Genomic DNA, 18681 nt, shown 5'->3' on the forward strand with positions numbered 1-18681 from the left:
AAAATACTCAGACTAGCCCATCTGATACCAACAACCATGCCACGTTCAAAGTCTCTTAAATCCCCTTTCTTTCCCATTCTGATGCCTAAATGCTGCCATGTGATTGGCTGATTAGCTATTTGTGTTAACAAGCAATTGAACAGGTGTACCTGATAAGGTGACCAGTTAGTGTATATCCAGCATATTCCCCCCCGGTATTTTATACGGCCACAGGAATGCTTTTATTCTAGCTCGGTATGTTACTGAGACATTTTTGATGCATTGGGTAAGGCTTATAGATGAAGAGCAATGTAACATTTCATTTATAAATTAACTTTCTGCTTTTTTTGCACATAGTATTGTGGCTTTTAGTACTGCAGAGCACTGTGATATACTGAAACCCCACTGAACTCCTAGAAAAGTCCATAGAAGAAAGGGGAACAGGGAAATGTTGGTCTTATGGTCATTTCTGGGAACTTCCCTGGACTGGTCCTCCAGGGCTTTCTCTCTCTTGCTCCTCATGAGAGGTAGGAGTAGGTGCGGATGCATTAGGGAGGTAGGGCTTGCCATGTGTAGCTACATCCTATATACTTGAAAGGATCAAGGGTGGATTAAGAGCGGGGGGTTGCTGGGGGAGCACTGGCACAAGGGACACCTTATAATACATATTAAATTGCTCAGTTTGCTCTGACATTGCAGGCATGGATATCTGAGATAGAGGAAATCAGGGTGATCGAGGACCTCTCGGCTACCTCTATAAAGCAAAGGGACGCCTACACTGCTACCTGGTTTCACTGGCTTATGTATGTGGGTGATCACTCTTCGTAGGTGCCTCGGTTGTTTTTCCGTTTGGGGCATTTATACGTTGTTTCATGCTTCCATGCCTTATGCTGATCCGTGTTGTCGATGTACCATTTGTGTTATCAAGTGCATTTATGCCTGTACACCCTTGCATTTCCATGTATTGCGTACTTACCTATGGTGTACTGTGACTTATTTCCGTGTCATCTTGGCTTTAGTGTGCTGATTCCCCTATTTTTGCTTTCCCCCCTCCCTTCCTTCTTCCCTTCTGAACCCATTTTCCCCTATTACAAAACTGAAAAATCAAATAAACATAAATAAACATTGGATTTTGAGAAAAAAAAAATTGCTCAGTTTGATAACTGTTTGATAGAACATTTTAAAGTAAGGTATTCATAGTGCAATTCAGCCAGAGACTGGAAAGCCCTAGTCAGTTGCTTCTCCAGGAATCATATCACGGGAACATGTGTACCCCAAAGAGTTTGGGGTACCATCATGTAAAACATGACAAACCCACATGAATACATACATTCATGCAAGCAGACTGATCTCAATACACATGGATCCAAGCCCGGTCTGCAAAGAGTATCTCTTCTTCTGTGGCTACAGGCTGCTGGACAAGGGATCCTGACAAAGTAAGTAGCCCTTGTCACCAGTGGCCCTGAAGCAAATTTTGCCTCATTCTTAATTCAGCCCTGGAAATTTTACACAAGCCATTGTCAAATTTGTATTTCCATGTGCTTCTAGTATTTTAACTGTTGAACATGCATAAAGCACCACAGCAGTACTTACTAAGGGCACATAGAATCATAATTAAAGATCACATAGATCCAGTCACATGGTAATTGCATCAAAACCTAAAGTGATTAGTGTTAGGGTCGCCTGCCAAGTTTACTGGGCCATGCAGTGCTAATAGATTATCTCACATACACATGATCTGAATTTGGACAGATGGGTGAAAGGAAGCAGAAAGATAAGATAAAACATTGGGAGGGAAGTCTGTAAGTAAAAGATATTGGACAGACCTTTATCTTAGCATCCACATGACATAGGAGTATATTTGACATCTTACTAGATATGGCTGTGTGAGACCCAGTGGCACAACAGATCAAATAAATGTAGGTCCAACCATTTGTCAATGATGTTGTATTATTAAAATTATATTTATTTATCTAAGCATCAAGAATTTACCCAGTGTTTTACACAGCATAGGGTTTGAGACAGATACATAAAGAAAAATGGCCGTACTTGCAAGTGGACAATCTATTGGATGTGAAACTTCTATTGGGGATGCAAAATGTAATATTACATCATGAAAGACTGTTACTTCAGGTCACAGGATGTACATTTACATCCTGCACTACTGCAGAGCTGCAGGGAGTTCTTCTTACAGCCTGATCTCCCCAAGAGTGCAGTTCTCATTAATTCCAATAGGAGCACTATAACACATTTGCAGGAAGATTCCTAGTTTAAGTAGAGAGAGAGCAATAGGGAGCAGGAAAATGAGACAACAATTTTTTTTAAGCTACCCTGTTTTTGCAATGAAATGTAAGGACATGAGAACAATTATTGTTAAATATTAATTAAAAATATATATCAAGTATAAATGAACAGAAATAGTCTTGTTTTGTCTGGGATAAAATGAAACAGAGCAATCTACATTTCAGTCTTAGGAACGTATTATTTAAGGTTATTTAACAAATTGTATGGGGCTTATGTTCATAACACACATTATACTTAATAATTTTAATGGCATGCTATGAAAAAAAAGACCATGTTGGCTCAGAAATATAATTTTCCTTTAGGCTTAAGGGGACTTTACAGGACATTACCATACCTGGGAACTTTCCGGGTTTCGCCTGGAGACTCTGGGTGAAATGCCACTTCTCCAGGTCACTACCCAGGACACTCCAGGTCACACGAGTGGCATTGTGGGACACTATACTCCCCGCCCCCTTCCTCTTCAACAATAGCGTGTTTCCCCTAACATCAGCAGGACCGCCCACTGATGTCAGCGAGACCACCCAACGACCTCAGCGGGACCTCCTAACCACATCCCGCAAGGGGGGCTCCAGTAACTGGAGCTAGAAAGTTCCCAGGTATGGACATCACCAGGGACAAATAGTAATAATGGACTACAATAACCTCTCAGTCCCGACACCGGTTATTACACCTATACATAACGTATCTCCTTTAGGGCCAAGTCTTTTTTTCCTTTTTCACAAGTATTAAAGGATTTTTAGCACTTTTGTTATGTTGTTTTAAATCACAATTTGCGCTCTCTTACATAGTTAAACCACACTATAGTCAAAGTTTATGCACAGAAAATGTATAATATAGAAAGAAAGAAAAAGTATAGTGACTTTTAAGTCTGTAAAACATTATGAATCTGTGCTCCAAGAAAAAAAGGGAGACTTTTTAAAAGTTATCTTTTTATTACTACAAATACTGAAAAATAGATATAAGGGGGTGTAACCACAAAGGAGGGGCTTAACCAAGAAGAGCTGTCGTAATGATAGGATGTGGCTAAGGGAGGGGAATCACCACAGGGGGCCCATGACTTTTTGTTATTCGGGACCCTGGATGGTTTCAGTCCGCCCCTGCTTGCTGACCAGCACATGGAGTGCTCCTCTGTATTGTGTGGGGTGTATAACTGAGTGCTTTGACTTTATACATCCTACATGCTGCATGGAAAAATGGCCAATGTGGCAACGCTACTACTGGCCCACAGAAGCATAAAACTGATTATAATGGCCATGCCAAATTCCACTTACCGTATTTTCCGGCATATAAGACGACTTTTTAACCCATGAAAACCTTCTCAAAAGTTGGGGGTCATCTTATATGCCGGGTGCTCAAAATAACCGAGCCGGACTGGAGAATCACGATTCCCCACGAAGCCCCTAAAACTGTAGCGTATCTCTAGGGGAGGGGTGAGCAGAGAAGCTGCCTCCCCTGGGCCGGTCTTCAGGGCCGTGCCCGAGGTAGGTGCAAGATAGTGATCTCCCCAACTAGCCCTGATCAGCGGGCGCCCAATGAGCAGGGCTGGTTGGGGAGATCAAGACCTCCCTCTAACTAGCCCAACATTAGGGAGCTCGAGGTCTGGCACTTCAGACCTCGGCTTCCGTGCTCCCAAATAACTACGTGCCGGCTATTGATGCCGAGCACGGGGATGGCATCATATCCCGGCGCTCAGCATCAATTGCTGGCGCGTAGTGATGAGGGACCAGTAAAGCAGAGGTCTGAAATGACAGACCTCACGCTCCCACAACTGGATGGAAGATAGAATATGAGAAAGGTAAGAGATGGGGAGAAAGGGGTGTAAGTGCAGTGTATGTGTATATATATGTGTGTGTAAGGTCAGTGTATGTGTATGGTCAGGTGTGTGTAAGAGCAGTGTAGGCATTTGTGTGTTTGTAAGCTGGTGTGTATATATATATATATATATATATATATATATATATTAGGGCTGAAACAACTAATTGATAAAATCAATAATAATCGATAACTAAAATCGTTGTCAACGATTTTCATTATCGATTAGTCGAATAGATTTTTATCGATTATAAAAAGAGGTTTTTTTCAGAGCAAATGCTCTGAAAAACTCCTCTCCTTATATAATCCGACCTCAAACAGAGATCAGATTATAACACTAGAATCCAGATCCCCCGCAACGCTGCAGGGGACCTGGAGGATTCCCCTCACTGTCGGCCGGTGGGTGTCCGTGCGATGCGCACAGACAACTTCCGCCTCTCCCCTCCACTTCTATACACCCCTCTGACTCCTCCCCCTCCCATACACCGCTCTGCCTCTCTCCCGACTCCCTGGTATTTTGTGAACCTCCGTTGCTGACAGGCACTTTCACTGCAGCTTCATAGAAGCCTCAGACTAAGTATAGGGCAGTAACGGAGGCTGTCCGTGCGCATCGTGCAGACCCCCACCGGCTGACAGAGAATTGAGGTCTCCTGCAGAGGATCATCCTCTCTGTCAGCCGGTGGGGGTCTGCATCGCACAGACAGCCTCCGTTACTGCCCTTTACTTACGCTGAGGCTTCTATGAAGCTGCAGTGAAAGTGCCTGTCAGCAACGGAGGTTCACAAAATACCAGGGAGTCGGGAGAGAGGCAGAGCGGGGTATGGGAGGGGGGAGGAATCAGAGGGGTGTATGGGAGCCACCCTCCCATACACAACTCTGGCTCCTCCCCCTCCCATACGCCACTCTGCCTCTCTACCCGGCTCCCTGGTGTCTTGTGAACCTCCGTTGCTGACAGGAGGCAGAGTAGGAGGAGGCAGAGTGGAGTATAGGAGGGGGGAGGAGGCAGAGTGGAGTATGGGAGGGGGGGGAGGCAGAGTGGTGTATGGGAGGGGGTGGAGGCAGAGTGGTGTATGGGAGGGGGAGGAGGCAGAGTGGTGTATGGGAGGGGGGAGGAGGCAGAATGGTGTATGGGAGGGGAGAGGAGCCAGAGTGGTGTATGGGAGGGGGAGGAGGCAGAGTGGTGTATGGGAGGGGGAGGAGACAGAGTGGAGTATGGGATGGGGGAGGAGGCAGAGTGGTATATGGGTGAGTTATAGTGTTGTATGGGGGGTATAATGAATTTCAGGGTAGCAGAGTGGTGTATGGGGGTGTAATGAATTTCAGGGAGGCAGAATGGTATATCTGGGGGAGTTAGAGTGGTGTATAGGGGGAGGTAGAGTGGTGTATGGGGGGTATAATGAATTTCAGAGTGGCATATCTGGGGGAGGCAGAGTGGTGAATCAGGGAGTATAATGAATTTCAGGGTGGTGCAGGGCATTTATGGGGGGGCAGAGTGGCATATCAGGGTGCACAGTGGCATATAGGGAGGTATAAGGCATAAATGGGGGCTAATGGCATACTGGAAGTTATGAGGCATATCAGGGGGCACAGTGGCATTTAGGGGGTATAAGGCATATTGATATTAGGCATATCAGGGGGCTCAGTTGCATATCACTGGCATATAAGGAGTATAAGGCATATCGGGGGCACAGTGGAATCTCTGGCATAAAGGAGGTATAAGGCATATAAGGGGGGAAGAGTGGCAAGCTGGGGGTCAGATGTGCATAACTGGGGGCAGTTTGGTAAATAAAAGAAAATATAAACAAGGCTTTTTTCTCATAGTTTTTATTAAATATGAAAAATAGTTAACATATGAATTCATATTTACTAATAACTTTGTATTAAAACCTAGTTTGAGAAACACTGTGTTTGGGTTCTTGTAGCTTTTATTATGTCAGTAAAATAAGAAGGTGAATAGAGAGAGAGAGGCCATTACAATAAAGAGATGAAAGTGTAAATTGTACATTTTTTATTACATTATTTTAAATTTTTAAAAAAATTGCATTTTTTTATCCGATTAATCGATTAATCGAAAAAATAATCGGCCAACTAATCGATTATTAAAATAATCGTTAGTTGCAGCCCTAATATATATATGTGTGTGTGTAAAAGCAGGGGTGTGTGGTGAGGGCAGTGTATAAATGTGTATGTATGGACAGGCGTATGTTAGTATGTGTAGATATATATATATATGTGTGTAAGGGCAGTGTGTGTATGTATGTATATGTCTGTGTATGGGCAGTGTATGTGTATGGACAGGTGTGTGTAAGGGCAGTGTATGTGTATATGCGTGTGTGTGTGGACAGGCATATGTTAGGGAGAGCTGACCCACTCAATCCAAGCAGGCTTTGTATACAACAACCAGCCAATCACCGGTAAGGTACATCGCTTGCCGTGATCGGCTGGTTGTTGTATACTGGGTAGTCTTATACGGCGAGTATAGCCTAAACTCTATATTTTAACTGGAAAAGTTGGGGGTCGTCTTATACGCCCAGTCGTCTTATACGCTGGAAAATACGGTACTTGGTATCCTAAAAACACTGAGGTCACCACAAGAAAAGAGCACATTTACAGGGTGGTACATACTCTGCAACGCAAGCATGAAAAAAATAAAGAGGCATATGTAGCATTTTTTGTTTTTGGGATTTGGAATTGTATAGAATATGTATTAATATATTATTTTTACTATTTAAATTGGTTAAGTTAAGTTATGAGCAAACTTGTTAATATATATGAGGTCACTCCATGAATAAAAAATAGATACTGTTTCTTATTCCCTCGACTTGCTGATAAGTTATACCCAAAGTTGCTCCATTCATCCATACTTCTATGAGATGCATGATGAATAGAACTCATAAGGATTACAAGTAGGAGCAGCTATTTTGAAAAAAACAGCCATTTTATGTTCAGAGGTTTTGACACAAACTTGTTTTCCCCAAGATAAGTTGATTATTGAGAATAGCGTGCAGTACACATTTCACTATTTCATATATCTAACTCAGTGATGTATTGATTATGTGCTATGGGATAATTGGTGATACATAAGTGGATTTATGGGCAGGGGAATTGTTGTTATCATGTGCTTTATTCCAATCCTACGTAGCTGCCATCGCCTGTTATTATTACTGAGGCTATAATTCCATGCTATCTAAGGCTTTCAAAATCGTCAATTTCTCTATTTTCAAGCTAATTTTGGGGTTGGACTGGAAAAAATACCACAGAATTGCATGGAGTATAATAGCTTCTACAGAAATTACATATTTCATAAAGATAATTGTTCGTCATTTTGTTTTTGTACATAATTTTCCTTTAATTCCAGAAGGACCTGCTTATTTAACATATGATATCCAGAGCTAGCAATTGCTGAATTATTGTTTTTAAGTGATGGATTTAATATCCCAGTGGAGATCACTTTCAGAGAGCACTGAAGCTATAATAAGTTGAGGGATAAAATTATAGGTCTTGGTAGGAATAACATAGCATTATCTCCTTCAAAAAGGCAGGGGGCAGAGGAAAAAAGGCATAGGGCAACAATTAACTGCCATATCTACACATAAAGCAGCATTATTATATGCTAACCCTCTGCGACCTGCAAAGAATTGTTTGATAATTATTGAAAGAATAAGCATATACAGTCTACAGTCAAATTGTTAGTAAACGCAAATGAAATCCCAAATTCAGGAAATTAAGCATAGATCAAGGATAGTTGATCACAACCAGAAAACTAGCCAGGTGTATTAAAAAAAGATTTTAAAAAAGTGATTATTCTAATTTTTTAAGCAGCAACAGAGCACTTGATGTTTCATAGTAGGAAAAACTCTCTAGGTTGAAGTAGATTAGACACGTGTGAAATCATCCATTATTCTAAAGAGCATATGGTTCGGGGGGGGGGCTCGTATACAATGTTCCATCTAATTTTTCTTAGTTGGCGTGCTCAGAAAATTTCTCTTGTGTAAAAAGTTTCACAGAGCAAAAAGTTTGTGCGCACAATATCTGCGCCGCATATAGGTTAAAAAAAATTATAATTTTTTTCTTTTTTGGGGAAAAACTGTTGTGCGCACAATTTTTTTACATGTGCGCTCTCTAAAAAAGCTAAGTGCGCGCGCACAAGCGCACAGCTTAGAGGGAACACTGCTCGTATATATCCGTACCAATCATGCAAATGTCTTGCCAAGTCCCCCTATACACAAACCACTTTAATTCAGCTTCTATGTATTTTCACTCATGCATTACCTTTTCCTTATGTGCTGCTTGGCTGATTTTATGGGGGGGGGCCTAAAGGCACAAACTCAGTGGCATCTCCAGCAATCATATTAAGGAAGCATATGGGGGGGAGGGGGCAGGGACAAAAGTAGGGAGGCAGTTAAAAAACACTGTATTATATGTATGTATATATATATATATATATATATTTATATATGCATATGTATATGTGCATATACACAAACACACAAATATTTGCAAAACATTTATAAATTAACAAAATTCTGACTTATTATCAGCAACCAAGTCTATCTGCTGTAGACATTTTAACAATATAATATCTACCAATCTCTTTGAAGTGGTGGCACAGGCAAGCTGTTTGGGGACAGAGATGGCACTGGCAAGCTGTCTCTTAGCATAATGCTAATGTGAATGAATGACATGGAGAGTTTTAAAAACAATGGATGAAGGGCACTCTCATCGCTCATAAATCTCATCTCCATTTTTTAACTCTCCAAGTCATCTAGTCTTTACTCTAGACTATTGATGTGGATGGGAAATAATGCTATTGTGACTTTGTGTGTGTATTAAATAAACAACAAAATAAATCTCATCTCCCCTGTCAATAACACGCGGCATGTATATGTAAAAGACATTTTTATTAACATTGAACAGAAGAGAGGGCACACCATACTGCTGCTCAGGCTCAGCTTCCCTCCACTAATTATTTACCGCTCTCTGCTCACCTGCTTGGCTGGCTGCCTTCCACCGACTCTACAATGATGCTCTACTGAGGCCAACTGCCTATCCTCAACTAACTTTCCCGCGTAGGCAAAGTGCACAGAGTCTCTTATATGTGGCTGGTGACTTTGGACAGAGTAAAAAAAAAAGCTGGAAAGTCACACTGCATCCTTGTACCAGCCACGCATCATAAAAACATTGCATGCTGATGTAGATAGGCACCGCAAGGGAGCGCTTGTTGATAGATCAGTGCTCCCTTGCGTCAGGTATAAATAAACTAAAATGCCAACCATTTCAGTTGGGGAGGCACATGAGGGGCAGGATATTATGTACGGCGGCAATGACCCCCTCTGCTCCCCCCCTTCAAAATATCTCTTTGTACAGTAGCACATTTAACTGTTACATAAGACTAAATGAATCATGGGATACATTTGGGAACACACTGCAGACTTCTTTTTTCAGCTTGAATAATGCGAAAGTGTTTCTGTCCTGGCCACCTAAAATGTGGAGTCAGTGGTTTTTGTAAACATTGCCCTAAGCAGATATGATGGTTGGTTATTATTTAACCATAACTATAGGATGTAATATTACGACCCGATGGTTATGTGTTGGTGACATGAGGATGTACAAATATGTCCTATCGTCTTTGCACCAGTGGGGATGTTTCCCTATATACGAGATTATAAAATCTGGAGCCTGGAGTCTCATTTATCAGCAGACTGGGCTGACAGATTTTATCAGCACCTATTACACTTAAATAATGGAGAATGCCCAAACTTCTATTGAGTGCTGACACTGGCAGAAACAAATATCTTAAAAATAGTTTCCAGACTCTGCTGATGCACCCTGCAGGCTGGTCACAGGTACTATAATCCCTCGGATATTGTCTAAAATCAAATCAATATTTGGCGTGACCACCCTTTGCCTTCAAAACAGCATCAATTCTTCTGTTTCGCTTTGCGTTTTGTTAAATTATAGACATGTACTATTAACGTGTTTACTCTAAAACTTTACAGTACTTTCCACACCTGCCTGTTTCTACAGTACTATATATTTTGTTTCAGGGATTTTTCAGGGACTTCTTGTGTAAACACAGTTACATAGATTTATTTAACCCCCTTCGTGACAAAGGCTGATTTTACTTTTTGTACCCTTCGTGACAATGGCCATTTTAACATTTCTGCGCTGCTCGTGTTTAGCTGTAATTTTCTTCTTTCCCGTTTACTGAACCCACACACATTAGATATTGTTTTTTCAGGACAAGAATGGCTTTCTTTAGATGACTTTGTTTTGATTGTATCTTATTATTTACTACTAAAAAAAGTATAAAATATGGTAAAAAATGTAGAAAAAAATTACTGTTTCTAATCTTTTACTCATCTATAAAAGGTAATAAAAAAACCTGCTTAATAGATTCTACTATTTGTCCTGAGTTTAGAAATACCCAGTGTTTTTATGTTTTTTTGCTTTTTTCTACACATTATGGGGCACAAGTACAGGTAGCGTTTTGCTATTTCAAAGCCATTTTTTCCAAATCTGGTAATTCTTCCCCCCATGTGCCATTTCGGGTATCTTTGAAGCCGGCCCACGGAATTTACCCCATCAAATCATATATTTTTGAAAACTAGACAGCCCAGGGTATTCCAAATGCTAGTAGTTTAACCCTTTCCAAGCACTAATTCTACCATCAGCCTTTGTCAAACTTTATGGTAGTAATTTTTTTTGCATTTGTTTTTTCACACACATTTTACTTCAGGTATGAATAAACAGGTTCTGGTATATGTCACAATCATAAAACACCTCAATATGTGTTTAGCAACATCTCCTGAGTACAGCGATACCTCACATGAATGATTTTGCCTCGTTGTTTGGGGGCAAAAGGGCCACATTTGGGGCATGCGCATTTTTCAATGTTGAACTTTGGCATTTGGGGATCCACTGCCCATGCCCTATTTGGTACATCTTTGAGCCGGGCCATTTCAGTGTGCCCAACAAAACCATATATTTTTGAAAACTAGACACCCCAGGGTATTTTAAATGCTGGTATTTTAACTCTTTGCATGCACACATTTTACCACCAGATTTTTTCAAAGTTTTCAGTAGTATTTTTTTGTGTGTATTTTTCCCCCACACACCTACTTTGTGTGAATTTACAGCTCCTGGTTTATGCCGCTGTGTTGCCATCCTTCCCCCCGTGTTATTTGGGACATTGTTGAACCCGGCCAATTCAATTTACCCCATCAGATCATACATTTTTTTTTAATATGCCAGTATTTTAACTCTTTCCATGCGAGAATTGTTTTAAGATAATATGCTAATTTTAGGACTTGCTCACAAAAATATATTTTTTATATATATATTTTATTTTTTTGCCTTTTTTAAAAAAAATTAACATTTTTTTTCAACTTGAAGGGAAATTTTAACATTTTACAGTTTTTTTACAATTTTTTTCTAATTATAAATTTTATTTTATAATTTATTTTTACTAATCACACTGTGATTAGAAAGCTGGGCTCCATTGACTTGCATGGTTGAATGCAGTACCTGTATTCAACCTGCAAGTGGAGCCAGAGTTCTCTAGAGGGTCTGGAGACCCTCTAGCGAACTTTTTCGTCTGTTTTTTTTCCCGGGCCGCCGCCATCTTGCTGATGGTGAAGATCACCGGCAGCTGTGACCGCTCTCCGGAGCGGTCACAGTCCATCCAGAGATAAGTGTTTGGTATAGCTGGTTTGGTATAGAGGTCATCGTTGATCGCCTCCTAAACGCTTTTAAAACGGGGATGTTGACGCCCCGGGGAGGGGCCAGAGATGGCCCCTAGTGCCGATCAAGGCGTTGCTGAATGCCTCGAGGTCGAGGCATTACAGCAGCGCCGTTTGGGTGCAGAAAGTAGATCGCTTTCTCCACCCGTTTAAAGACGTGCCGGTCCTGGCACGTCAATTGTCGTTAACGACTTGATTTTCCGTGACGTGCCCGGACTGGCAATTGTCATCAAGGGGTTAAAGTGGATATAGAGGCAAAAGGTGATCATTGTTGACCTTCTTTGCATGCGCCTACCCAGAATCCCTTGTGGTTGTGGCAGCACCATGAGAGAAAAACAAGCCTTCTGGCTTGTCTGGTGTCTGTAGATGAGTGTTTAATAATACTTCTACTACCCCCTTAATTTTAAGTGGAAGGGTTTTCCCATCACCTTTACCCACCATAAGTTTTGTTAGTGGTATTCATAGATTTATTTAATGTATAGAATTTTAAAATGCAGGATTTGAAACGAAAATAAAAGTATCCAGCATCTATTCACACTAGCTAACTATGTCCAAGCTAATTTAAGAGTACATTTGCAAAAAAAACAAATGACATTTATTCACATAAATTGAAATCTAACAAAACTCTTGAAAAGTTTTAATTAAAACAAAATTTCAGCTCATTAAGTACTATTTGTACTAACAAGGTGTAATCAACATTACAGATGTATATTACAAAGGCCCCCTTTTGGCTCGTATCAAAAGACGTTTACGGCTCTCCATTTAATTATTCACTGCAAAAGTCTGAAAACAGAAATAGCATGGGTGACATAAAATAGGTTAAAGGAAAAGTTCACCCAGCTGTCGACTGCGCTATAAGAGCATGTTTTCTGCTGCAGATTATGACCTAATGACAAAGTACAAATTGGATCGGTTGTGCTAGACACTCCAGAAACAGTCCTGGGAATCATTGTGAATAATCTTGAATATTTTCTTTGTTCTCTCCGTCCCTCTGCTTGAGCTGATGGATTTCATTCTCCAACTGCACAATTGCACGCTCTATCTCATAGTTCTTACTTACAAGGGATACCCACCTAGAATTAAAGAATAAGTACATTGTTATCTCAGTAGATTTACTGTATGGACATACTTGGGAAGTTAAGAGGATACGTAGATATTCCAGAATCCTCATTGGGAGCTTAAACATTATTGGCAAAACTGAACCAACAATTTCACACAGAGCATAGTTGCCAGAACTCAACAGAACCAACCTGATTCTTCTTGGCTAGTAATGAATTTGCAGGGCATTGCTTTCTTAAATAACAGGGCCTTGTAACCTGTATCCAATAACTGCACTAGGTGGTAACTGGTTAGTTGTAAATCCTTAAAATTAGACAGACTAAGATTCTAAAATGAAATCTGCACATGATATAAATTTATAGTAACTATGACATGTTTTTAATAGTTATTATAGTATTAGTATTATAGTTGCTGTAATAGCTTTTTTTTTTTTTTTATAAATACAGAACTTTTGTGAGCTTAAGGACATACCATTTGCTTTACTGACCGAAACATAATTAATAAATAGTATGACTACAATAAAGAGTATAAACAAGAAAAAAAAAGTCACTCACGTTGACTCCATCTCTCTCAGTTTTGCACCAGATAAAAGTTGGGAGTTTTTCCTTTGCCAATTCAAGTCTTGAATGCGTTTCCTGCAATGCAGCCAATAATTCTTGAATGCAGAAGAGATTTTAGAACTCAAAATCACCCATATTATCTTATCTCTGGATGCTATAACCAGGGGCGTAACCACCATGGCCCTTTGTGAACAATTTTGGACTGGAACAGGGAGGCAGAAAACTCGACGTGACCCTGGGGTAAAAGCGAGGCTGCTCTCATAGTATGTGAAACTCAGAGAGAAAGCTGCAGGTAAGGGAAGGGGATACAAGAGGAAGGGATGAGCTAGTGAGTGTTTGCTTGTATACATACGAATGAGTATGAGTGAGTGTAGGTTAACGTAAGCAACCTTAGTTACGTCCCTGGTTTAGACATTGATTAATGCTGTTAACAGAAACTATAAGGTAATTTGATTAAGGAAACATTATAAATGGATAGCCCACTGTCCCAAACTGGTTAACCAATGATGACTGCACATTAAACCACTTAGTAAGTTCTTTAAAATGCATTCTTTACCCAACCGAAATTCCAATTATTTAGGAGAATATGTAAAAAATGTAACCATTTAGCTTACCTTAACTTTTGGAGATCTTTTTGGGCAGATTCAATCATATGCACCAGGTTTCTAAAACAAAGCACATATTCCAATAGGTTCAATGCATATAGTAGAGAAAAAGAGCACGGTATAGGAAAGCAAAAATTGCCGACTGGGCTGTAGCCCAACGCATGCCTTAACTGGGTTAGGGAATAGAAGTGCGAGCCAGGTAGAGACGGCTAAACTGCTTCTACCCCTTGTCTGAAGGCACAGCGCAGGAACCCATGTGTACAGACGGAGTCTTAACTTGGTGTGCTGAACTTACTCGTTATAAACTTTCCATGCGTTGCAGCCATGCTGAGACATGATCTCAAGGTTCTCAATACGAACTGCCTGGTGCTCTAGTTGTGCCATGGAGTTGTTGACACACTCCTGCCATGCGGTGATGTCGTTCCTCTGCCCAGCAGAAGGGGCAGGCAACTCATATCTTGTGGGGGCAAGACACGTACAGAATTAAATATTTTGATGTTCTGCATATTTCACAGAAACTACTGTATTAAAATTAAAATCAAATGGAGACAGATTCACACAAGGAATACAAATTCGAGTCAAACAAAAACTAGCCATTATAAGCCATTTCCTCAAAAAATATATTTGGATTAATAATATTAACCTTACTGCACAAGTCTTTTGAAAGGTACTAACCTAAAACAATGATATCATTTTACAGCAAACAGGTCCATTAACCAGTGAGAAAGGGTAAAATGTGTCATCTTAGTATAGCATCTAGAGATGATCTCTCTAACCTTGCCTTTAGAATTTCCACTTTATACGGACACATACATCAAGCCCACTTTAGATATGAAGTCTGCTGGTTTCTTAAAGCTCTGGTCTAGAGATTTGTGTCAGAGATACATGGATGAGGATTTAAGAAGTAGGTTTGAAAAGAGTCAAGGCCAGAACACCGATGCAGATCAGTTTAATGATGTAAAACGTATTTTCATTCTCACTGAGAATGGAGCCAGCAGAAGATGGAACCAGTAGGATGATCATTTTTAGGTCACTCTTTGTATGTTATACCCGTCTGATCCAGCATAATGATGATTTTATTAACACTCTTTCCGCATACAAGAGATTAATATTACCGTATTACGGTATTTAGCGATGGGATGTGTGCTACCTATTTCCATGGTCCCATTAACAACCCCATACTAGAGACAGCATTGCAGAGAAGGCTTGACAAGTTACTTTATTTTATATATACTACTTGGCATTTTTGTGCCATATAGGTTCTTAGTTATCCTATTTAGAAAAGGATGGGTTCAATAGAGGTGGAATGTAAAAATTATAAAAAGTTTTCCTTTAATCCTCCTGATGAGTTGTTGGGTTTTCTTGCAATTTCAGCTCTTTACAATAACATCTCTCGAACCTGACATAACCCCAGATTTGAAATGCAGGCCCTTTCATAGCGCACTGCATTCAGTACTTTTATGCTAGAAGAAATTTTTATTCACTAGTAAATCTGCCATCGTCACCTTAAATTATTTTATAGCGATGAACATATCAACAGAAATAAATTGGATATAAATTGCCTTGAACTGGTAGACATTAACAACTTAGTCTTTATCCAATATTAATAAATTATGAGAAAAAAAAACAAACACTTTTAAATGAATAAAAACCATACTGCATCTTCCTAACTCCTTGGCAATCCCTCACAATGAAAATACAGTACAATTCATAACGCAACCATGAAACCAGAAAATGCCCAAAGGCAATTTTCTGAAACTAAAGTGTTTTAATAATGTAATAATGCCACTACATTACCAAAACACTGTTGTGGAAAAAGCTAGGCTTTCATGTTCACCGTGAGATTTTTATTTACTTATTTAATTTTTTCAGATGAAATTGTTCTGCAAACATTCTTCTAGATGAAAAAAAAAATAATCCTTATTTATGCTTACCTCTTGGTTCTATCAAATTATTTTATTATATACTACTTATGTCCTGTTTACCTATTGTACAGTGCTTTGGAATATGATGGCACTATATATAAGGCAATAAATAATTATACCGTATTGGCTCGAATATAGGCCGCACTTTTCTCCCCCACTTTAAGTCTTTAAAGTGGGGGTGCGGCCTATATTCGGGGTCTAGCGCCCGACGCCGGGCAGGCAGCGGGGTTAGGATACAGATCCCCCACAGCGGTGCAGGGGACCTGCATCCTACTCTCCGATACGCTCAGACAGCCTCCCCTGCCAGCACTTTCCACGGCAAGGGAGGTTGTCTAAGCGCATCGTGACCATCCGCACCCCCAAGACCTCTGTCCCCAAGACTTACCAGAGCAGACTCCCGGGTGTCTTGCGGGGCCGGCGGGGGACAACTTATTGCGTAGATGTCCCCCGCCAGCCCCGCAAGACACCCGGCAGTCTGCTCTGGGGGGGGGGGGGCAGAGTGGCAGCATATCTCGGGGGGGGGGGGAGATGGACAGTAGCAGCATATCTCGGGGGGGGGGGAGACAGAGTGTCAGCATGTTTTTTTTGGTGCTTTTTTAAAGCGGCCTATATCCGAGCCAATACGGTAATTAACAACTTTGACGTACCTTTTCATGCTAAGAAGCTCAATTGGCTGTCGTGCGGACAGTCTTTCAAACTCATTTCTCATTATCTCTGTCTACAGACAAAAAAGGAGAAAAAAATAATTATAATTCCACCAAATATAAAATGTATTACCAAGTTATATAAAGTTCTGGTAAGTTTTTTTTTTGTTTTTTTTTAACGTTCTGAAAAATACATATTAACCCCATGTCCCCTTGTTGTCATTGCGACAACCAGCAGGCAGTTGCCCCTCTACAGGCATTTGTGACAGCAAGTATCAATCATGACGGTATGTCTGAACATAGCCGACACGTAGCTACGGCACAGAGACCTCATCCAGGATAGATCCCGGAAAACGATGTTATAACTGCTAACCTTTGCTACATTGTCATCAAAATAAATGCATATAATGTTTTATAATTTTGTTCTGTGTTTATGGACTAAAGGATGTTGCCATAAAAAAAACAAAACCAAACCAAGTGCGTGTTTCTGGATCGCGCCATAATTATTTTTCACTAACCTCAAACGCAGAGTAATCTGGTGTCGGTAGATAACTCAGGTAATTTTTGGTAGGACGGTACCGTCTGGTTTCTTCTTCCACCAAAGCGGCTGCCTAAAACGTAAACAAGTTCAAAAGCCACAAACGAGATAACAAAAAGGGGGACTAACACTGCGCCAATCACACCAAAAAAAAGTTGCACATCTTTTTATGTCCCCCCCTCCCCCACAGTATTTAAGGGGTAGTATCATAATGGAAGTGCGTACAGGCACCGGTAATTCCCTTCTAGCCTATCATTGCACATCTGGTTAAAAATGTATAAAGCATCATACAGATTATGCATGCAACTGTAGCATTATATATGCTTTCTGTATTTAAATAAACGCACCAGCCTTAGCAGTAACGTCAACAGAACCTGCTATATCTATGAATAGCACTTTATATAAAATAAAGATATATAATCTTAGTGTAAAAGCCAGAGGGGCAAATATTCCAATGAGGAAGGTAATTATATTCCACGTGATGCTTGTTCTCCTCTATAAACCCATATGCAACTCACGTAACACAACCAGCGTGTAACACGGTCCGCGGACTTACCGCTTCCCGCACTCCCTGGGCATCATACCCCTGATCAAAGTACGGCAATGCATCTACCACCACATCCCCAGCCACCAGACTGGTACCCGCCATCTTGGATTCAAGCAAAACTCCACAGACACGCGCACTCGGTTTCTGGCGTGACGTCAGCCGCAGCGACTTCTGATTGACCCAATTAATGTTTTCACTAACTTCCGGGTTAGTTTCGCCGCCGTGATTGGTGCCTTGGCGGGGGCGCTGTTTTGATTGGTTCTTATTTCATAAGGCATTAGTAATAGCTTAGGATATTCCGTTTCATTTTTACTATGGATTCTGTGAAAAGCACAATTTTAAGAACACAGAAAACGGACTGCAAGTGGTTATTTTTGTTAATAACCATACAAGTATTTATAGTCGAGTTAGCTGGAAGAGCAAATAAACATATAAACAAAGCTATTGTTTCACCAAATAAAGTTGTAACTGAACATTTGGCTTTGAGATGCCGGTGTGCGGTTTTCGTTGCGTTTATTTCTGTGTTACGTGCTGCATAAGAGAGTTTATTCCTTTAAGGGAGAGTTTGCTAGAGGTTTTTTTTTTTTTTAAACAGCCTCACTTACCTATTCGTTATGAAGAGCTGGAGCTCCCAGGTTTCTCCAGCAGGAGGGGCTAAACAGGCCCTGCATAACGTATAAATTAATGAGTGAGGATTTAACTCAGATCAGCTGGCTGGCACAGTGAAAAACTGTCTGATCCGTGCTGTTCTGCAGATGAGCCATTAAGGCACAGCCCGCCCGCCTACAAATAAAATAAAGCATAAAACAGAAATGAGGAAAAAAAAACAAAAAAAAAAAAAACACACTGACATTTTATATATATACACTGCTCAATATAATAAAGGGAACACTAAGATTACACATCCTAGATCTGAATGAATGAACTAATCGTATGACATACTTTCGTCTTTACATAGTTGAATGTG

General features: G+C 40.4%; 1 protein-coding gene across 1 annotated transcript; it reads right to left on the reverse strand.

The window, feature by feature from the left end:
• Positions 1–12782: 12782 nt before the first annotated feature.
• LOC149298333 (pre-mRNA-splicing factor SPF27) lies at positions 12783–17816 on the reverse strand. Its single transcript, XM_089487555.1, has 7 exons — positions 17724–17816; positions 17148–17240; positions 16633–16703; positions 14356–14517; positions 14070–14120; positions 13450–13530; positions 12783–12909 (listed from the first exon to the last, which is right to left on the reverse strand). The coding sequence occupies exons 1-7, from the start codon at positions 17814–17816 to the stop codon at positions 12783–12785; spliced, it is 678 nt and encodes a 225-aa protein (XP_089343681.1).
• Positions 17817–18681: the final 865 nt, after the last annotated feature.

The sequence above is a fragment of the Sceloporus occidentalis genome, unplaced genomic scaffold (assembly GCF_023333645.1).
Source record: "Sceloporus occidentalis isolate IW3139 unplaced genomic scaffold, rSceOcc1.0.p SCAF_33, whole genome shotgun sequence".
NCBI classification, from domain to species: domain Eukaryota; kingdom Metazoa; phylum Chordata; class Lepidosauria; order Squamata; family Phrynosomatidae; genus Sceloporus; species Sceloporus occidentalis.

Bases quoted from the DNA above. Each gene is read 5' to 3' on its own strand.
- LOC149298333 (XM_089487555.1), bottom strand. From the start codon at position 17,816: ATGGCGGGTACCAGTCTGGTGGCTGGGGATGTGGTGGTAGATGCATTG. The intron at 16,704-17,147 runs GTTAGTGAAAAA...TTTTGTCTGTAG, and splicing joins CAGATTACTCTGCGTTTGAG to ACAGAGATAATGAGAAATGA. The intron at 13,531-14,069 runs GTAAGCTAAATG...GCTGCATTGCAG, and splicing joins AAAGATCTCCAAAAGTTAAG to GAAACGCATTCAAGACTTGA.